A 15,750-nucleotide genomic window follows, 5' to 3' on the forward strand; every position below is an offset into this window, starting at 1 on the left:
CCTATACAATATAAACATTAATAAAGTATAAATACACACTAAAAACTTGATTAGATGGAATTTTGTATTAAACCTTGTCATAAATTTTATCTAAAATATCTTAAGAAATGACGTCCTAATGCATATAAGAAATTAAAGGAGTTAGCCACGTACTGAATAATTACCATGTCATTTTATCCTTTGTGTCTAACTTTTCCCATATCCGACTCTCCATATGGAATTTTCGTTGTACTACACTTAATGTAAGGGTGCACTGTGGGCCGGGCCCAGCCCGGGACCGGACCGGGACCGCGGGCTAAACGGGCCTATTGGGCCGGTCCCAAATGGTACTCCAAGCCCGTAGCGGGCCGGTCTTGTACATTTAGCCCACGAGCCCGGGACCGCTAAGCCCGGGACCGGCAGGCGGGCCTGGGCCGGTTCAACCGGGCCTAACGGGCCTCAACGACTATAATTTAAATTTTTTTTTTAAAAAAAAAATGACCAACGGTCAGATTTTAAAATCTAGCCGTTGGCCATAAAAAAAGAGCCGTTTGGGACTTTAAAAAATAGCCATTTGGCCCCCAAACTTTATATAATTACACTTTTTTCAAATTCTCAACTATAAATACCCCCTCATTCTTTTATTTTTACTCACAAATTAATCAATCTCTCTCAATCTATATCTAATTCTCTTCTATAATTGCTTATTTTATTATTGCAATTTCGTGAAAAATTGTGAAGTTGGTGAATTGAAGTATTCAAGTCTTCAAGTCTCAATCTCCAATTTTCAAGACTTCAAGTCTCAATCTCAAATCTCAAGTTAAATGATGCCTCGGTTTGGAAAGAGTGCGCTCATTTGTTTGGCAACACTTTGAGGTGCTAGAAGAAAATGAAGAAGGTCAAATATTAAAGTGCAAGAATTGTGGTGGAGTCTTAAATTTTCGTTCAGGGTCTGGCATAGGCAGTTTAAGGAGGCATATAAAGTATTGTCTTGAGCGTCATCCGGAAATTCGTATTTAAGATTTTTCGATAATTTGTGTTATTTTAAAATTATTAGAAGTATTTATGCTTAATGTTTTACTTTGTTATTAATTTATTATGCATGATAATTTAGTTTTACTATTGTTTTGTTATTTTACTTTTTAAATGCAAACTTTAATATATAATTATATATACATACTATACATATTATATATACTATATATATTTATATAGCCATGTATAAGCAATTTATATTAGTATATACATATATGGTTTACAAGAAATTGCCTTAAATAAAAAAAAATAAAAAAAATAGCCTGGAAAGAAAAAGCCCGTTAGGCCCGTGTGGGCCCGACCCATTTAGCACTGGACCATGTGGGCTTAGGCCCGTCGTGGGCTGGTTCCACCCGTTGAGCCCGTGAAGCCCGGGACCGCCAAAGACCTGCCCGTCTGAGCCCGGGCCCGTTTGGCCCATTTAGGCCCGTGCCCGGCCCAGAATACAACATTAACTTAATGGCTACTGTGAGGACTATTGATTTTTAAAAAAAAAATCAAATAGCTTAGAGAAAATCAAATCAAACTGACGTAAAACTGAAATGTACTAATGTATTATTAATTTGATTTAATTAGGCACTTAATTAGAATAATTAACAATATTTAATATAATTAGTTATTAGACGAGTTTTCTTTTGACGAAAATCAGTATACTAGTTAATCTGAGATATGATATTTGGAATTTGAAATTATGTTAGGACATGTATTTCACTTGAAAAAATATTGCAGTTGTGTGAGTAAAGAAAAAAGGTTCAGAAGACATTGAAAAACTCATTTTCAAAAAGAAAATGTAAAAACTATAAAAATTCAATTTATGGACAATACATTTTTTCTAAAAATTTGAATGGGCCTAATTCTTCTTTGGAATGAGCAAAAAATTTTCATGCCCTTTTGGAATGAAAATGTGATACGAAACTGTGGCAGTCACAACTCACAAGTTCAAAGGTATGCATGATATGGCCAAATCAGACTTTTTTTTTTTTTTTTTTTTTTTTAACTAAAAGCAATACCTGATTGGTTAAAAATAAATAATTAAGAAAAATAATATTCACATTCGGCAGGATCCGTGGTGGTCCAAAGCACAAATCAAGTGGCGTGGTTGCCATATGGCAATGCCTATCTTTTCGTCCTCAACTCTCCGCCAAATGTCTGCAACCGCCGCCGTACCTGCTTCTTCAACTACCATGTCCATGTCTGCTGCTGCAACTTCTGCTTCCGCCGCCCATAAACTCAATCACAATCAGCTCATTGTTTCTCTTAATGTCAAAAGAAAGTCAATTAGTGCATCATCTTCCTCCTTCATCAGCAGATATCCATTCCATTGCAACATCTCTAGATCCTTCCGTAAGATCCCTAATCCTTCTCCCATCAGAATTAGACCTATTTCTCCTGTCATGGAATTGCAAGATTGCACGTAAGTAAACATCTTATTTCGTATCCAAATACTTATTGCTGTTGGGTCGATTTGTGATTTGCTTGCTAATTATGTGGTTGTGCAGTGTTATTTGGTCTATCTGAAATCTAATTGTGAGAATTTTTGAGTTAAGTTAACTTTAAATTTTTGATGAATGCAGGGTGAAGATGGAAGTAGATGTGCCCATTTCAGTTGCTTATAAGTGCTATTCTGATCGTGAGGCTATTCCTCAGTGGATGCCTTTTATTTCATCTGTAAAGGTAAGCAATTCTATGTTATCTGTCGGGCATTAAGCACTTGAGCTGGTTATAAAGTCGCATCATCATTCAATTGTTCTCAATTATTTATCGATGAAAATTGCCTTCCTCTTTGTAGTTAAATCGCTAAGACCGAATGAATGTTGGTGTAAGTATGATCTTTTCTGGCTGGTTTTGCATATGATGTTACAATAATACTCCTATATTCATTTGATACAACCGTGTTTGACTGGATGCAGAATTTAAGTAACATTAGTAGACTAGTGGTCATGGAAGGAAATGTTAAAGTAATGATTGAAAGGTTTTAGAGTAATGCAGTTAGAAATTAGTCTGCTAGAGAAAACATCACATTGAAGTCAAAACTTAAGTTAAATGATTAAAATTTCTTGAAAATTATTTGGGGAATGATGTTAATCATTATGGGAACTTCTTAAGTGAAAGAATGTCATATAAATTGAATGGAGGAAATGTTACCTTCTCTCTTAAAATTTCTTCTCAGGATGTTATCAAGTATTTTTGCCATATTGCTGGGCTGTGTGCTGGCAGCCTGGCACCATGCGCCCTGAAATACTTCTCTTTGTCATCTTGACTATCCCTTCATCTGTCTCTTAGTGCGTCCCTCACGTAATGAGTAATCATTAGCGGATTTTTGGTTTGCAGTTTGGATATGAAAAACCATTGACCAAAAAAAGAAAAAAATTATAGTCAAATGCAGATGTATTGACTATTTAGAGCATCTACATTCTAGTTCTTGCTTAGTAACTCCATTACACAGCTCATCTCACCTTCTTAGTCTCATTCTAGGCCCCGTTTGGCCATGAGTTTTGCCAAAATAAATTTGGGATTTATTTTCAAAACTCATGTTTTTGCCATAAATTTTGCCCATATTTTGGCCAAATCCCAACTCAAATCTCAAATCCCAAAATCAGCTATTGAACTGATTTTGGGCCAAAATCTCAAAACTTGGGAATTATATATATGTTTTTCCAAAATAAATTTGGAAAATATGTTTTGAAAACGTATGTCCAAACACATTTTCCATCTTCAAACCAAACTTCACCCAAATCAGATTTTTCAAAATAAATTTGGGATCTATGGCCAAACGCTAGCTAAGGAACTTGATGTTAGATTCTCTTGCCAGATTTTGGAGGATAAGCCTGACTTATCAAGATGGTCGCTGAAGTATAAAGCTTTCGGGCAGGATATTGAGTATTCATGGCTTGCTCGAAATATGCAGGTAAAATCTCCCTTCAGTAATACCTTCCCTGATTATGTTCCTTTGATTCTAAGCCTTAGCTTTCATGCAGAATATCCGAATTGCTACTCATAATTTTTATTCTGTTTTACAGCCTACCCCAAACCAGAAGATCCATTGGAGATCTCTGGAGGGTCTTCCTAACAGGTAGTCAGAATGTATCCTAGTTTCTTTTGGTTGATACATAAACAACACATGTAACGGTGAAATTTATCGTTATACTCAAAGTAATAAAGACTTATTTGCTTCTATCAGATAAATAGACCATAGATAAAACCATGAAAGGTTGCTTTGGTAGTGGTGGCAGAATATTTCTGGTCTGAACTCTGAGTGATGCAGCATAATGTGTTCTGATCAATGCTATGAACAAAAGATTATTCATTCTCAGTATATTCAAACTAGTCATCAGTTTTATGATGAATTCCTTATTTAAAATGCAGGGGAGCTGTCCGATTTTTCCCCAAAGGTCCATCGTCCTGCATCATAGAAGTGAGAATTTTACTTGAACATAACATCCTTTCCTTTTCCTTTAGACCTCAACTTATCTTTAAAAAACATTAATTTCGAGAACAAATACTTATGCAATATTCTTGGAAGATTCATATGCAGAAAGGGGCAGAAAAAGTTTTGCACCTTTTCTTCTCCTAGTTTGTTGTAGGCAACCACATAAACTTGAGAATGTGCGGACAGAAATTGCTAGATCCTTTGGGTCTTTGGCTGCTCAAGATTGACTTGTGCTTCTCCTTTTTTCAGCTAACAGTTTCATATGAAGTGCCTCAACTGTTAGTTCCAGTGGCATCAGTAAGCACTCTTAACTCCTATTGCAGAAGTTGTACTTCACATCAGTTTTTTCCTAAAAGTATGCAATCGTTTCAACCTTGCTTGGGCAGTTATTGCTGAGTGTATACAAAATTTTCAAGAATAATGACACTGCGAATTTATTATGATTGAAAGTACGATTTCAAAGTTTCACCAGATCTTACTGTCGCACTTCTCCTATTATCCAGGCATTGCAACCATTTCTTGAAAACCTGCTGCGACGAGGGTTGGAACGCTTTGCAACGTTTGCTAAGAGCTACTCAGCTGACACGCCTAAATGATGTATAAACTGAATTCACGACCAGTAATGGCTTTTCGTCCCTCACTTTTTATGTTGGGGGAAGAAGCACATGGGAATTAAAAAAGAATTATACAATCATGTGGGATTTAAATGTACAAAGGATGAATTCTGTATTCTTACATATTGGAATATACAACCATTGAGAAATTAACTGTATTTTTGAGACGCCGAAGCAGTAGCTAGGCTACTTGAAGCTGGGAAATATGCCCAATTTTTTTTTTCTTTGATTGCCGCTTCTGTCCTTTACGTAAATTATGCACCTATTTCAGCTGCTTCAAGTACTGCGGTACTGGCATGCCTAGAGTCAAGACCCATTGGGTGTGCCCAGTTGAAGGGCTTCATAACTTGAGGGCATGTCGTTGCCAACTTATCATATATCAGGAGAAGCAACACAATTAGTTCCTTTATTTATATTTTCTTTTTGAACTCATGGAGAAGGAACACAATTTCTTCAATGAGAACTGCGAAGAGAAGGTAGAGTAGGAATAATATCGGTTTGTTGATTAACAAGAGCTGCAACATGAAGGTGTTTTCTGCTCCGCGTCCTAGTTTTAATCAATTTGCATCAGCACCATCCATTCAGGAGAGGTTTGTTGCACTCTAGTTACTATAACGAGCAAATAGCACAAGCGTTACTACTTACTATGTACAACCAATAGAAAGAGGGCCATACGTTAACAATAGCCATAATAAACTAAAAATCAACATAGCTCCTTACTAACCAACCAATTGTATGTACACACATACCCACAGAATATAACAGGAAGAAAAGTAAAGACCCCTACCAAAACTTTAACTGCTTTTACTCTGCCCAAATGAGGCAGCTGCAAACAGCCTGCACCGCCATCAACGGCTCCCATTGTTGTCTAACCAGCTTTGTAAGGCATACAGGGCTTCCGCAGAGAAGCTGCAGCTCCTTAATGTCCTTTGACGCATAGGTGATACCTCTGGATGATCAGGGGAAGTAAAACAAACAATAACTACAGTAAGATTGTCAAATGTATTGAGCCGCAAGGCCTCCGTGACAAGGTCCTTAGCGCACTGTTCAGGATCATCGTGCCGTCTTAACCCCCTACGCACTATACTAACTGCTTGTTGACTAGACATGACATCCCATATCCCGTCACAACCAATTATAAGGAATTCATCATCTTCCGTCAGAACAATTTGTCGAAATTCTGGCTCTGCAATCAGAGGAGAGGCAGAGCCACTAGGCAGCTTCATGTCCCAGTCTCCCAAGGCCCTGGTCACTGATAGTATACCATTCAGATAGCCATCGTCAATAAATCCACCTAACTCTTCAACACGCTTCCTCTCTGCTGCATAACTTGGTCTATGGTCATGAGACATGTCAATAGCCTCTCCCTTACGGCAAAGGACTGCACGGCAGTCTCCTGCATTTGCCACCATTAAAAGCCTAAAATGCAAAAAGTATCATTTAGACAACAAGTATACAAAAACATGCATAAAGCTCTGCAAACTTTTCATCGAACGATCAAGTCAACTATAATGTCGCTCCCTTACACTCTCCAGCTACCAAGTTGCTGTATAATCAACATTTACGGTTCAAAACTTGGTGAAGCAAAGTTTTGCAGATTCAAATACACTGAAACATTTTCCCCTCTCTCATACATCAAGCGGCATCCTTAGGTAAGGAGTCAGTAACTCATGACTTCTACTTGGACAGGTGGACAATTTAATACCATTAGCTTTGCAAGGAGTGTCAAACATAAAGTTGAGAACAAGGCTCAGAAGGAGAGACAAAAAGCATCATATTCATAACTGTAAGTGTGAGTACACCATAACCATTTTTCTACTGGAAGGAAAGCTCGCAAATAGGTGCATCTCAATGAATCATGACTTTACCTTCCCAATACAAGTGCTGTCAGTGCAGTGGTTCCAGTAGAACTGCTAACATTGCATGCGTCAGCTAAAGCAAGGTCAGCCAGAAGAAACCCTTTTCTAAGAGAGCTCTCCACCCCTTCTAGAAATGCATCATCAACTTCTGAAGTTTGCGGGAAGTTGGTGTCTTTGAAGAATAATCTGAGTACATTTTTTCCCACATAAGCTGCAGCTTCCGGTCCTCCGTGACCATCAAATACCTATAAAACTAGATATTAGAAATGCGTTGCCTTGAAAATGTATAGGGAAAAAAGACATATGCAAAAAACTAACAGTTACCCCATAGAAAGCACTGGGCTTTGGAAACCTCATGAGTGACCCAAGATGTGCAGATAGATCGTCTATCCTTATATGCTCGTCTTCCATGAACCTACGAGGGCCAGTATCAGAAAAGCTACCTGAGCGAACGCTGGGAACAAATTGCAATATTGTTGTCTCTGGGGATTTAACATCCTGAAAGAAAGGTCTGTTAGGCTAAATCTCAGACACCACCAAGAAAAAGAAAACCTGACACCAATTGCATACATTTTGGCAGGAAATGATGTTGAACATTGAACAAAAAGGCACATCAGCTGACCATATTCAATTTGGATTATAAAGAGCCCCAAAAATGGAGGGGTTTTGCAAATGAATTGTTGTATTATCTTAAAGTTAATAACTTATGATAAAAGATACTTAACTGGTAAACAATGTCTTTTCTTGCAAGTGAGAGGTGACTGAACAATTATGTAGCATGATTGGTTAAATATGTTTAATGATAACAGTTTATGATGTTCACTTTTGTACTGTCTTGCAGTACTTCTTGGTACTATTTAATAAAAGTTATCTTTACCTTATCAAAAGAAGAAAATGAAAAACTCTATGATACTTGTTCTTTTGAAAATCAATCATTGGTCCCAAACATCTGAAATCTCAAACTTTTCAAAGTGTTTGCCAACCTAGATAGAAGATTAAAATGTCTTGGCATGAGCATTAACCAAATGTGGAAAAGGAACAGAAAAGAATCACAAAATTAGGAGAAAAAGCCTCATTTTTCATTAAGTTTTCCAACTTCTTCAAAACCAGCAGCTCTGGTTGCCACTATGTGAATGAGCTAATCCTGGATCACATTTTGGTTCGTGAAACCGGAACAAATTTGGATTTCCCTGCCAAACCTAGAACTACCACTTTACCACAACCCACATCAGACAAGAAACTCAGTTTATTTGGTTGGGAGGACTCAACTAGTTCTCAACTATTCAGACTGGCCTAGCAACTAAATGCTATAATGAGTACTATGCAAAAGCAAATTATGCTCTGAATGTCTAGTCTACATTGGTTAATGCCCTATTTCGAACAGATAGTAAGCGCTCACAACGTGGCTGGGCAAACACGCACCTAGAGATTTGTTGTAAATGTAAAAACGGATGCATCTTTTCCAACCGCTAAGAGATATTATATGCTGTCCATGTAAGTGGGACACTCCAGAGTTTTATGACCGTTACAATGTTACATAATTAACTATATTTAGCAATAGCCGATAACTATAAAGCCCTCAAGCTCAACAATAAGCACTTTGCAGAATGACTCCCACCTGACTAGTGGCTCCCTCAAGCATACCTTAAACTTTTTCCCTCAGATCGACACTGATCATTGCACCTACCCTGGCAACCATAAAACTCTCAACATAAACAATAAGAACTTTGCAGAAAATTTCCTTCTTCTGATTAGGATTATCTATTCAAATATAGAGAGAAACATTTTCTACACTTTTAATGATACTCGTTCAATAAAATGAGTTTCTACAGCTAATTATAATTGACAAAACTCTAAATTGGATAAAGGCAACACCCTAAAATACGACAATTAGCGTTCATGCTTAGAACATCAATCCATTGTGACACAGCAAATAAGTAGATAAGTTAAGAAACGCTAAAAGTCATATGCTTGTTTGATTAGTTCCTGGCAATTGTGGCAAAACGATGTAACATAATAAATGAGGAAATATACCAAAGTTTTTATCGGTGACAAAGGTTAATTTATCTTTTTCTTTTCTCAGATCAAAGATTAAATCAAGATCAATTGGACATATCTGACGTTGCCCTAATTTTCCAAGGACGAGGAGCCTAAAGATACAAAAACAAAATTGAAGATCCATAAAACACACACAACAGCAGAAAACAATTCAATCAATCAAACTATGTAAAAATACCAAACTAGTTAATTTCCGGTAAATCTATTCCGCTTAATTTAGCTCATTTTATTCCACGAAGGAAACTAAACAAAAAAAGAAAGGAAAAGAAAAAGCTGACCAAATCAGAACAGCAGGACATGATGGTGTGTTGAACTGGAACCATAACCTCAGCTTCAGCTCCCATGTTTAATTAGAACAGACTCTAGATTGCGTTGATCCTGTTGATTAGCAGAAAATGCGTTGAACAATTTTGCAGGTGTCTAAAGATTTTTCTTTTTGTTTCAAATTCTTGAGAATTCAGTTGTGGAGCAAGCAAAACCAAAACTCTGATAAGCTGGACTTCAACTGTTCTATATAAATTATAAAAAATTAAAAATCCTCCGTGTGGGAACCAGCTGTTAGTTGTAAAAACTAAGTCGTCGCGGGGAAGGTGGACGCGTGTACTGTTGCAGCCTAATGGTTTTCTTAGGCTTCCTGTCTAAGGCGTATTCTTTTTCACTTTTAGCCGGCGGCAGAAATTATTTATATTTAATAATTTAAAAAATAAAATTTATACATAATATATATATACATATATATATACAAAAATATATATTTTTCGACTATTAGTTTGATAGTAGTTATACAGAGTCAGTTTTCCTTTAATATTACTCCCTCGTGAACAATTTATGGACGAAATGAGCTTTCATGGTAATTTATAATGTTAAAATTAAGAAAATATATTTTTAGATCTTTTATGTGTAAAAGTAAAACTTCTATGTGTAAAACAAAAAGAAATAGGGTCATATAACTAAAACAAGTTTGTAACGACCCACAAAACCATTTGACCACGAATTTATGTGACACCATATCTATATTATATGAAATTTGATTTAACATTGTAATTATTTTCGTCAAATTAGGTAAAAGAAAATTATAACTTTATTTTCCCTATAACTTTTGAAAATTTTAGCTTTAATAATTTAACTTTAAAAATTAGTGAAAATCATAAAATTAAGATGGACGGAATATATTTTTGAAGTTTTCAAAAGCAATATTTTTAGAGTTGCTTTAGATATACTGTCGGGCCAAGGAATATTTTACGTTATTTAGTCATTACAAAAATATTTAAGTCTCAATATAGAATTATAATCTTGAAAATAAAGCAGATACTCCCTAATCATGTAAAATTGAATTGATTGTGTATAAGTTCCTTACACGTATAATAAATAAAATAAACCGCACTTTTAATAACTTTACATAAAACATTTATCAAAATTACCCTTTACCTATCTCTTTAACTGTATCACTTCATTACATAATTGTTTTTTTTAATAAGTAAACAATTTATCGAAAAATACACCTCTAAAATACACGTGAAGATTCAAAGAAGATACTTAGGCCTTTCATAAAGATAAATAAAGAGATGCACGAGAAAGTTGTATAAAAATTTCAAGCTCACTCTCAGTTAAAGCGAAACCTAGTATATAAAGATAGCACTCATCATCTAGTAAACAAAAATAAAAACAATGTTTACCTTGCCCATGGACGAAATAGTGAAGATTGAAACGAGACGTTTTCTTTTTTTTTTTTTTTTTTTTTTTTTTAAATATTTATTTAGATATTCAAAGTGAAGATTTTGGCGACTAAAAAAAGACTTAACTGATAGATATTTTTTTTGAGGAAGTGAGTTCACAATGTTTTTTTTTTCCATTCACTAAGCATATTAAATACTCCATCCGTCTCATATTAATAGTCATGGTTACTAAAAATAATTGTCTCAAATTATTCGTCATTTTAGAAGTTCAAGACAAAATTGATTATTTTTTCCTTTTTTACCCTTAGTAATAATTGTTTTTGAAGATGGAGATAACATATAAATAGAATAAATATTCAATGAAGAGAGATTATATCTTAAGACATAATTAAGGGTAGAATAGTCTAATCCATTTCCTAATTAATATTTCTTAAGGGACGTGTAAAAGAGAAACACGGCACATAATATGAGACGGAGGGAGTACTACTGATATGATCAATTGACGAACTAGTAAAGGAAAATATAATTAAATGAGCCTTACGAAGGTGTAAAACCTAATTAATCCGAGACCTCACACAGATAGTAAATATCGGGTGAAAAATAAAAAAAGAACAAAATATAACACAGTTAGAAAGATAGAAACACGTTTTATTTATAAAATATAAAGTTAAATTTTAAGATTTGTGTAGGTAAATAATGTTACAATTTTGAAGGTATAAAAGTTGTATATAAAATAATATTAATAGTATGGGCAAATCTAGTACTACAAGTAGTATCAAGTGAGGAGGAATCTAATGAACAAAATTTTAGTTGATCCATATAAAAGTATAAATTAAGTTTAAAGTCCTAAATATAAGAACTTCCGACATAATACAAATAAGGAAAGATATAATAATCAGAATTTTAGTTAATTTAAAGTCTAAAATATTAAAATATAATTAAATTACTATTTTGTCCAGTATGAAAGTTATTTTTAAAGGGTAAAAAAGGCGAACAACATTTCACTAAGGGCCTTCGTGCTTTTAGTATAGTACTAGTTTTAGTGTACGTGCGTTGCACGTGTGTATAGTATTTATCAATTAAAAATATATACATTAATGTTAAAATAAAATATAACATTTTTTTAAATGATGAAAATAATTTGTCTCACACTAACATAGTAATCGTATTTAATATCTTCTGAATATGCATAGATGATAAATTTAGTTAAATTTGTATATTATTTTATAATTATACATATCTTATACCCCCTTCATTTCAATTTAATGACATATTTCGCTTATCGAAAGTCAATTTGTGTGACATTTGACCAACATTCTAAAATATCTTTTTTTATAATATTGACATGAGAAAAATTATAACTTATAGTATTTCTCGTATAGTTTTTGAATATCTAAATTTTAATTTTAAAATATTAAGTTTAACTAATCTAATAGCTTCAAAGTTTAGTTAAATTGACTCTCAATAAGCAAAATGTGTTATCTAAATTGAAATAGAGAGAGTAATACGATATAGGCGAAATACATAAATGGCCCCCCTCCAAGTTGTCCACAACGGTCATTTGAACACCTCAACCGAGGCCATTTCCAGCTAGACACTTTCTTTATTCACAAAAGAAGATCAACTAAACACCCGGCCATGTCAGCCCCATTGCGTGAAATGCACTCTCTCGGATGCGAGTTTCCTACCAAAAAATAGGTTTTTTTTTTCCTAAAATAATGCGGACCCACCTAATTTCACACCTTCTCCTCCAATTCTCTTCTCCACCATTCACACCTTACTCCACCCTAAATTGCCTCTACCTCCATTACCNATATTAAAAAAAATACTGACACACCTGATATAGTGCCATAAAAAGTAGCGTTATACCCTTTTAAGGAGTGAGGAGTTACAGTGAATGGATAGTCGGGGGGTAAGGAGGTTACTGCAACATCCATAGACTCTTCGTTTTTTTAACATAATTTTGAGTTAAGTAAAGTCAAGGATGAACAATTATCTCAAGGATGTACAATTATTAAAGTAAATAATAAGTTTTAAAAAGGCGAAATACATAAATGGCCCCTCCAAGTTGTCCACAACGGTCATTTGAACACCACAACCGAAGCCATTTCCAGCTACACTTTCTTTATTCACAAAAGAAGATCAACTAAACACCCGGCCATGTCAACCCCCATTAATACACTCTCTCGGATGCGAGTTTCCTACCAAAAATAGGTTTTTTCGTTTTTTTTTTCCTAAATAATGCGGACCCACCTAATTTCACACCTTCTCCTCCAATTCTCTTCTCCACCATTCACACCCTACTCCACCCTAAATTGCCTCTACCTCCATTACCAAATATATGATTTCACCAATTCAACAAAAAAAATTGTACGAAACTCGTTCTTCTGTTTCACCTTCTCCACTAGACTATCTAAATAATTGCCATTGTGCCTCTTTAATCTGAACAAAAAGCTAGAGATTTTGAGTATGTTTTGGTCATTTGATGGAAGTGTATGGTCACGTATTCTGATTTTATGCATTTTATTTGGATGCAAACCAGAATTCTGTAACGAGAAACACCCATCTAAAGCAAACCAAAATTCAAATAATTCACAACTACACCCTATCCAAAAAGTATCAATAGCAGCGTTTGATTGATACCCATGTTGAATTGATGGCTCAAACATGTTCTCCTTGTCAAGGCAAAGAGATCGGTATCGAGTTTGCTCCATTTGGACTACTGGAACTCCACTTCCGTTCAATTCTGTATCACAGGCGATTTGCAGGTCATCGGAGAAGACAATTCCCACGGTGGAATTGTTTGAAATTTGGTGGGGAGGTGGAATTTGGTGGAATTATCTGAAATTGTGTCACCAGCGATTCGCAGACCATTTGATGGAGAATAATCCCCACGGTTTGGAATTTTATTTTTTGACCCAAAAATGGAAGCAACAAGTCTCTGTTCCTTCAGATTTTGTCCATTTTTTTCTTCTTCAACAACCGATTCTTCTTCACTATTTATATATCCCGGAAATTTTGATAAATAGGTCATTCGAATTTACACGAACTTTTTTTAATATAGAAGATGAGTTTGAAGTGGATTGGTCGGAAGGGGACATCGAAAGATGAAGTTGGAGGGGGGGGGGGTAGGAGGGGGGGGGGGAAGGAGGAGAAAGGTACGCTGGAGAAGGGTTTTTTCATTTTAAATTAATTTTATTTTTTTTGGTTAATTTATGTTAAGTTTTAATTACAAATTACACGTGTCGTTCATTGATTGGCTCATTTGGCAATTGTAACTCACGCATCTGGTATGCTGTACCGGAGTGTCTATTTGATTTACTTAACAGACACTTGAAGTGTCTACTTGATAAATAGGTCTGTAGAGGTGTTCAAATGACCGTTGTGGACAATTTGGAGGGGCCATTTATGTATTTCGCCTATGATATACAAATAAGTTAAATTGTATCTCGCCTGACATCTTTTTATGAATACATTTTTTCTTCTATTATTTCATCCTTGTTTCTTAAAAGTTTACATTTTAAACAATTTAATTATTAATACTATAATTTTTCCTTCTATTATTTCATCCTTATTTCTTATAGTTTGCATTTTAACCAATTTAATAATAGTATAACTGATTTTCTTTATATTTTGATTTCTTTTAATTCAAATACTTAATTATATTTTTTAATTACTAAAGGAAATAATTTATTTTTTGAGGAGTCTAATTATTAATATTATTTCATACAATGTATTAAGTGTCTAAATATAACTACATTTTTATCCATAAAAATTCTTTTGTCAAATGATAAAAAATCGAACTTTTGTATTTTATGTTTGTCGTAGTGTTAGTAAATAACTTTTGCCAATCGCTTTTCTTTCTCTCTTTCTCTTGCTATTATTAAATATTTAGATATAGATAGATAAGAAAAGGTATAAGGCAAAAAATTTAATTGATTTAAAATTCCTAAATATTACGGCTTTATATACAATAATTTAAATAAGAAAATAATTTAGTAAGTAAATTTTTGTTAATTCTAAAGTGCTAAATTATAACGACCAAACCGATCGTTTTGATCTCTAGCGTGTCATTCGGAGGTTCGAGAGCTTGAGTAGCTTCACTTCATGTATTATGACTTGCACGTGTAGTCAAATTAGATTTTCGGGAAGATCAGAGTTAGTTTGGAAGAATAATTCTCAATCCGGAAGCTTTAAGTTGGAAGAGTTGATCGTGGTTTGACTTTTGGGTAAACGACCTCGGATAGGAGTTTTGACGGTTCTGTTAGGTCCGTATGATGATTGTGAACTTAGGCGTGTGTCCGAATTTGAATTAGGAAGTCCGTAGGTTGATTTGATGCTTTTTGGCAAAAGTTGAAAGATTTAAGGTGTAGAAGGTTGATACGTTTGACCAAGAGTTGACTTTGTTGATATGAGATACAAATTATTATTCCGGGAGTTGGTATAGGCCCGTTGTGTCATTTGGGACTTGCATGCAAAATTTGAGGTCATTCCGGGTTGATTTGGTATGGTTCGGCATGAGTTTTAGAAGTTTAAAAGTTCATTAGGCTTGAATTGATGTGCGATTCATGATTTTGATATTCTTTGGTGTGATTTGAGGCCTCGAGTAGGTTAGTGTTACATTTTGGGACCGGTTTTGTGTGATTGGGCAGGGTCCCGGGGGCCTCAGGTGTGTTTAAGATGTGTTTGGGTTGTGCACGCTCTTATTTGATGTTTCATCGCCGTTTCTTTAGGCATAAAGGGTATTATATTGAGAAAAAGACCTTTGATTTGTCATTATATGTAACCATTAGATCCGTATTGTAATTACGGGACCATAGCAATAAGAATCGTCGAATTTTGAGGTCATATGAGAGAGTTATGCCCATTTTCGTATCGAAAAAGATTGCTGGTTTCTGGTGCGAACTTTTGTTCTTCGCGAACGCGAGAGAGGTTCCGTAAATGCGAAGAAGGATTTCTGGGTTGATCGGTAAATGCAAAAAATTGCTCTTCGTGAACGCGAAGATTTCCCGCGAAGGCAGTGAACAAAAATCATCTGGACAGTGTTTTAAACCGAGAATTTTAGTATTTTGAGCATATCCTTGAGTTCTAGAGCTCCA

General features: G+C 34.8%; 2 protein-coding genes across 2 annotated transcripts; one reads left to right on the top strand and one right to left on the bottom strand.

Moving 5' to 3' along the window:
• Window positions 2,076-5,278, top strand: LOC109223520. The gene is made up of 7 exons (XM_019387878.1): window positions 2,076-2,428; window positions 2,589-2,688; window positions 3,827-3,922; window positions 4,035-4,087; window positions 4,381-4,429; window positions 4,694-4,741; window positions 4,948-5,278. Exons 1-7 carry the CDS (start codon window positions 2,121-2,123, stop codon window positions 5,038-5,040), a joined length of 747 nt encoding a protein of 248 aa, XP_019243423.1. The 5' UTR covers window positions 2,076-2,120; the 3' UTR covers window positions 5,041-5,278.
• On the bottom strand, window positions 5,665-9,509 carry LOC109223514 (probable protein phosphatase 2C 2). The gene is made up of 4 exons (XM_019387864.1): window positions 9,254-9,509; window positions 7,242-7,415; window positions 6,927-7,162; window positions 5,665-6,477 (listed from the first exon to the last, which is right to left on the bottom strand). The coding sequence occupies exons 1-4, from the start codon at window positions 9,317-9,319 to the stop codon at window positions 5,907-5,909; spliced, it is 1,047 nt and encodes a 348-aa protein (XP_019243409.1). The 5' UTR covers window positions 9,320-9,509; the 3' UTR covers window positions 5,665-5,906.

This window comes from Nicotiana attenuata, chromosome 1 (genome assembly GCF_001879085.1).
Source record: "Nicotiana attenuata strain UT chromosome 1, NIATTr2, whole genome shotgun sequence".
Classification (NCBI taxonomy): domain Eukaryota; kingdom Viridiplantae; phylum Streptophyta; class Magnoliopsida; order Solanales; family Solanaceae; genus Nicotiana; species Nicotiana attenuata.

Excerpts from the sequence above, each read along its gene's own strand:
- LOC109223520 (XM_019387878.1), top strand. The coding sequence starts at position 2,121 with ATGGCAATGCCTATCTTTTCGTCCTCAACTCTCCGCCAAATGTCTGCA. Across the intron at positions 4,430-4,693 it reads CATCGTCCTGCATCATAGAA|CTAACAGTTTCATATGAAGT; the intron begins GTGAGAATTTTA and ends TCCTTTTTTCAG. Across the intron at positions 4,742-4,947 it reads TGTTAGTTCCAGTGGCATCA|GCATTGCAACCATTTCTTGA; the intron begins GTAAGCACTCTT and ends CCTATTATCCAG.
- LOC109223514 (XM_019387864.1), bottom strand. The coding sequence starts at position 9,319 with ATGGGAGCTGAAGCTGAGGTTATGGTTCCAGTTCAACACACCATCATG. Across the intron at positions 7,416-9,253 it reads TGTCCTGCTGTTCTGATTTG|GATGTTAAATCCCCAGAGAC; the intron begins GTCAGCTTTTTC and ends CCTTTCTTTCAG. Across the intron at positions 6,478-6,926 it reads ACAGCACTTGTATTGGGAAG|GCTTTTAATGGTGGCAAATG; the intron begins GTAAAGTCATGA and ends TTTGCATTTTAG.